Genomic DNA, 6,109 nt, shown 5'->3' with positions numbered 1-6,109 from the left:
TGTCCCCACCCACTCCTACTCCACCATACCTCCCCACTCCCTGGGACCCCAAGTCTGTCAAGGTTTAGATGAATCTTCTCTGACAGAACTCAGACCTGACAGCCCTCTGCTGTGTTGGGGGCCTCATATCAGCTAGTGTATGCTGCCTGGTTGGTGGCTCAGTGTCTAAGAGATCCTGCGGGTCCAGGTTAGTTGAGACTGCTGATCTTCCAATAGGGTCACCTCAGCTTCTTCCATATTTTCTGTAATTCAACCATAGGAGTCCGCATCTTCTGTCTATTAGTTGGGTATAAATATCTGCTTCTAACTCTTTCAGCTGCTTGTTGGCCCTTTTGGAGAACAGTCATGACAGGTCCCTGTTTGTAAGCATACCATGGTATCAGTAATAATGTCAGGCCTTGGGGCTTCCTCCTAAGCTGTACCCCAATTTGGACCTCTCACCCATTAGGGTTATCATGCAATGTCAGTGGTTGATAAGGTTCATAAAAGTATGTGGGTAGGACTCTTGCTTTTCTTTATCCTTTGGAAGTTTGTGTAGTATCTTCTGTACTTATGAAAAGTAGTCATAATGGAGGTAGGGGAAGTGTCCTTCAAGTAAGCTTCAATTCGGAGGTTTATGGGTTCTATTTCTGAAGTACATATTATCTTGACCAATGTCTAATACCAAACTGTCAGAAACATACATACAATAATATTATTCAGAATGAACAGGTGATATTTAGGAATATATATGTATACATATTGTACATGAATGCATACAAGAACAATTAGTGGGGAAAATGAGATGTGAATTTGAAATAGAGTTGAGAGGGGTATATTGGAGAGTTTAGAGGGAGGAAAGGTAAGGGATAGATGATGTAATTATATAATGTCAGAAAACAAAAAGAATTGCCAAAAAGTAGGTTTTCATGTTACTTTTTTATACAGCCTTCATTTAGCTAAAACTCCCTCTCTGTTTCATCATTCCCCATCCCTGATTAAACGTTAATGATCGCTAGTACATTCAAGTTGCTATAAATAATAAATATTTGTATGGATCATTAGTATACATTATATAGATGTTTTCGAGCACTATATGTTCTCTGTTCTGCAACCAGATGAGAACATTTAGGCTTTCATTCTATTCCTTGTATATTGTGAATACCACTACAAGGATTGTTTAGTGCCATGGTCTGTTGATCTTCTTTCCAAATTGATTTCATTTCTTTTTTTTAATTTTCACTCCATAGCAAAGTATGGAGTGAAAAATACATGCTCCCTGTAATTATATATAGTGGCTATATTAATCTATATTTCTGTAAGAAAAATGCAGCAGTTACCTTTCTCCATGTCTTTGATATAGTAGTTTCTATGTTAAGATGACAGCTACTTGTGATGTTATTCCAAGATTAAAGATGTATGGTATCTTACCCAGATTTCACATAGATTCTGGGGATCTAACTCATGGCCTTGGGATTGTACAGCAAGCTCTTTACCCACCGACTTATCTCCCAAGGTTCAAGATTTATTCTTTGTTACAAGTTCATGAGATTAAGGAAACTAGTAAGATATGCACTGAGTCATCTCTAAGATGAAGAGCCATGAAAAGTAGCTGAATGATTCAATGTGAGCTCAAATTAATGATGAGGAAGGAAAAGTATAATTGATGTGTGTCTTGGAGACTGAGGAAATGAGAGGGTAAGGAAAAGAGTAAATCTCAGCCAAATAGGTGTGGGGACACAGGGACAAGAAAAGGCTGGGGTAAGAATGGAAATTGGTTGGGGCGGGAATCTATGGTGATTAGCTGGAAGCCTGGGATGTAAGAAAATAAAAGGAGCATATGGGGATGCACCTAGCTGAGATTCCCATCTGAAGTGACCACCTCCTGTAGCTAGGCAGGACTTCCACAGGAGGGAAGGATCATCAATAGAGCCACAAAACTTTCAACCAAAAATTTGTCTTCCCTACAAAATATGCAGGATTGGAGCAGAGACTGAGGAAACAGCCAACCAATGACTGCCCCAACTTGAGACTCATCCCATGTGAATGATCCAAATGCTGCGGGACACTATTAATGATACTTCAAGCTATGCTTGAAGATAGGAACCAACATTACTGTCACCTTACAAGCTTTACCAGCAGCAGATGGAGGCAGATGAAGAGGACCACAACCAAACATCAAGCAGAGTCCAGTCTTATGAAAAAGTTGAGGATAGAAGTGCAAATTAGAGAGGTCAAACACACCACACGAAGGATCACAGAGTCAATTAACCTGGAGCCATGAGGACTGAGGCCACCAAACAGGGAGCATGCAGGAGACAGACCTAGACCCCCTACACATTTGTAGCAAATGTGCAGCTTGTTCTTCATGTGGGTCCCCTAAGAAGTAGACCAGGGGCTTTCTCAGTCTCTGTTCCCTGCTATTGGATTCCCTTCTCTACTTCGTAGACTGCTTGGTTTGGGCCTCACTGGGAGAGAATGTGCCTAGTCATGCTGGGACTAGATGCCTCAGAGTGAGGTTGTACACAAAGGAGTCTCCCCTTCTATCAGGATAAAGGGAGGGGCAACATAGGAGGGAATAGTAAGGGTGGTGTTTGGAAGAGAGGAGGGAGGGGCTGTGATAAGGATGTAAAGCAAATAAAAATATATGAAAAATAAAAATAGAAAAAGTAAAATATAATCCATCCTGTGAAGAGGTCCTTAGCTAGTAGATCAGAGCTGTCCAGTAGTGATCAACAACAGGATGTCAGGGTACATGAATGAGCCAGCTCCAGTCAAACTTGTAGGGGATTGGAGTCCATGCCAACTTACTGACCTAGAGAAGTAAGTTAAGCCATACCTGTTCTACGAAGTCACCTCAGGTATTTATCCCACAAAAACTATGAAGAATGACATGTATTGTTTTCAATCGATGTGTTTTACAGTGGCTAATAATGTATATAAAGATAAAGGCCAACTATATAAAAGAAAAAAAAAAGAAAGAAGGAGGTAGCCTCTTTTTCTATGTCTTTTGAATCTATCCAAGTAAGGCCTCAGTGGGTTGGGGGATGATAAGGATTGACATTTTTTAATGAAGTCTACTTGTTCCAAGATTACCTTTAAATATAACCTCATATTCTAATCATTAAAAAGAACAAATTTTTTGTTATGTTCATCTGGATGTCTCTATAAAATAAGCACAATTAACTGAATACAAAAGTTTAAACACATAACAAATCCCTGTTGTACTACTGCAAATTTCTGACATCCATTTGTATTAGTCTTCTCAAGAAACCCATGAGTGTATCTTCAATTCAAAGGACCTTTCTAAGCACCTGCATACATAGATTTGTATTGATATGACAGAAAGAATATTACATGGAAAAGAACTAAATATGATAACATAGAATATTAAGTTTTTTACAGTCCAACAAAAACTTATCACAGTCATGATATTCTTCTGAATAAGACAAGGACATTCTGAAAAACAACATGCTATTGCAGAGGTGAGGGCACCACTTCACAATCTTGAATTTGGTACAGGGTGGGAAAATGTGATTCATAATAGAATTAACATAAGATTAATGTATCCTAGTGTTTTTGCATTCTAAAAACCTAAAACCAAAGCTGTAAACATCATCCTGACCTCAATATAATCTTTGTGAATGCACTTTTTACATCCTTGTTCCTCAAGCTGTAAACCAGAGGGTTCAACATCGGGATGACCATGGTGTAGAACACAGATGCGATTTTATCAGTGTCCATGGAGTGACTGGAGCTGGGCTGCAAGTACATGAATATGATAGTCCCATAGAAAATAGAGACAGCTGTGAAGTGTGAAGCACAAGTAAAGAAAGCTTTGCGATATCCTGCAGCTGACTGCAACTTTAGTATGTTAGTAAAAATGAATGTGTAGGATATTATGATGAGTATAAGGGCAAAAAAGATATTGAAGCTGGCTACATAAACAAAAATCAGTTCATTCACATGTCTATCAGAGCAAGATATAATCATGACTGCAAGAACATCACAGAAAAAATGATGGACTACATTGGACTCACAGAAGGAGAGACTTAATGCATCTACAGTATAAATGGAAGCATTGAGGAATCCACAGATATAACAGCCAATGAGTAGACACACACACATGTGTGTTGTCATGGTGGTAGCATAATGTAGGGGCTTACATACTGCTACATAACGATCATAGGCCATTGAGACCAAAAGGTAGTTTTCCACATCAGCAAAGTTTGCAAAAAAGAACATCTGAGAGGCACAAGCGTTGTAAGACATGATCTTGTCTCCCATAAGAAATCCAGCTATGACTTTTGGAGTGACTGTTGAAGAGTAACAGAAGTCCACCAAGGACAGGTTACCTAGGAAAATGTACATGGGGGTGTGGAGCCGAGAATCCAAGAGAATCAACAGGATCAGCCCAAGATTTCCTATAAGGGTGATGATATAGATGAGGAGGAAGGTGATGAAGAGTGGAAGCTGCAGGCCTGGGTCATTGGTGAGTCCCACCAGGATGAAGCATCTCACTTCTGTTCTGTTCTCCATCAGTGATATCAGTTAATCAACAGAAGGCCTTAAAATTTTTTAAAGAAAAAATAGTAGAAAAACGGGCTGGAGAAGTGGTTTAGTTGTTACAGCTCTGGCTTTCTATCCCAAAGGACCCAGCATCTACACAGCAGCTCACAATTGTCAGCAATCCAGTAAAAGGGGATCTGTCTGACAACTTCTTCTGGCCTGCTCAGACATGAGGCCCACATTTTGTACAGGCATACATGTAGGCATGGCACCTATATACATGGAATTAGTTTTTAAAAGTATTCAAGAGTAGGGTAATAAAACATTTGGAATCTTTGAAATTTTAATTAATTTTCTACTAAGAATGGAGAAATATAGACAGTTTAGTAACTATGAAAACTGTTATTTCTACTATGCCGATGTACTGTGAACTATTCCTATACCATGCAAAATTAACACTACTGTACTTACCTGACAAAAGATAGTATAGAAACAGCCTGTGCTCTGTCAATAGCATAATGACTTTGATAGATTATGATTACATGCAAGTAAATTATCATGCATAAAACATATACATTTTGTGCGCTTTTAAATAACACAATTACCACTTTCTATTCTGGATCCTGGTAAACTGCTAATCCATTGTGAGCTAACATTCTGAAATAATTTGACTTAATTACAATGAATAATTTTTCCTTTTGTTTCACCACAGTGGACTGGGTGGAATACTATGTGTTAAGTTCTTTGTGAGTATATAATTTTTCTCATTAAACATCAATTGAACAAGTAATCCATAACCAAACCATGAAATGTTTCTCCTGAATGCTAGAATGTTATAAAGAAAGTAATGAGTTCTGGATTGCATTTTAACATTTTTTTCTACATACATTCTCATGCTTTTAATATAACATATTGAGATACATTAATAGGGACATATCCAGACGCATGAAGGTATGACTAGGACACAAAAGGCTTAAACTTTAACCAGCATTATTCAACACTGAAATTGCTAGTTTTGTTGTACTTATAATCGTGTTATAATAATGTTCAACTGCAGAATCAGTTGGAAATAAAGACAGAACCTTTAAACAGAGAGTAATTATTACAAAAATAAAAGAGCATGCCAAATGCAATATGATGCAGGCTGTTAACATGGCTTAGTGTGTACTACTGATCAGGATGTCATGGCTATGTGATAATAGCACAGAATGCTTTTTTTCTGGGTAAGATCAAGTCCTGAAATTTTTTTTCTCCAAATTGCCCAGTCTGTCATTAGGCCACTGGTAATGCTTGTAACTTCTCATAGTCTTCGATTTGTTTTCACTCTAAGACTGTGCATGCTATCCATGCTACTTCACAGTAACCATTCCTTTCAAATTCTCATTATTGTAGTCCTTAGTTTTAGATACAATTTTCCTCCTTAATTTTTTATTTTAATTTCCTCCAGACACCACCCAACAGTGGGAACAGAGATCAAGATAGCCCAATTACCTAGGATATATAGATTTTTTTAATCTCTGATACATGTAGCTCTTACAGTCTAATGATACTTATTTTCTTGTTTGGCTTACCATATTTGGAAGGATATCTACTCTAATATTTGCCATTTTCTTTGTGTTGA

At 37.9% G+C, this 6,109-nt stretch overlaps 1 protein-coding gene across 1 annotated transcript; it reads right to left on the bottom strand.

Moving 5' to 3' along the window:
- Positions 1-3,594: 3,594 nt before the first annotated feature.
- Positions 3,595-4,518, bottom strand: Olfr1454 (olfactory receptor 1454). The gene has a single exon (NM_146692.1). The coding sequence runs from the start codon at positions 4,516-4,518 to the stop codon at positions 3,595-3,597; it is 924 nt and encodes a 307-aa protein (NP_666903.1).
- Positions 4,519-6,109: the final 1,591 nt, after the last annotated feature.

The sequence above is a fragment of the Mus musculus genome, chromosome 19, assembly GCF_000001635.26.
Source record: "Mus musculus strain C57BL/6J chromosome 19, GRCm38.p6 C57BL/6J".
NCBI classification, from domain to species: Eukaryota; Metazoa; Chordata; class Mammalia; order Rodentia; family Muridae; genus Mus; species Mus musculus.
Note: the sequence above shows the minus strand (reverse complement) of the source record. Positions and strands in the feature narration are given on the sequence as shown.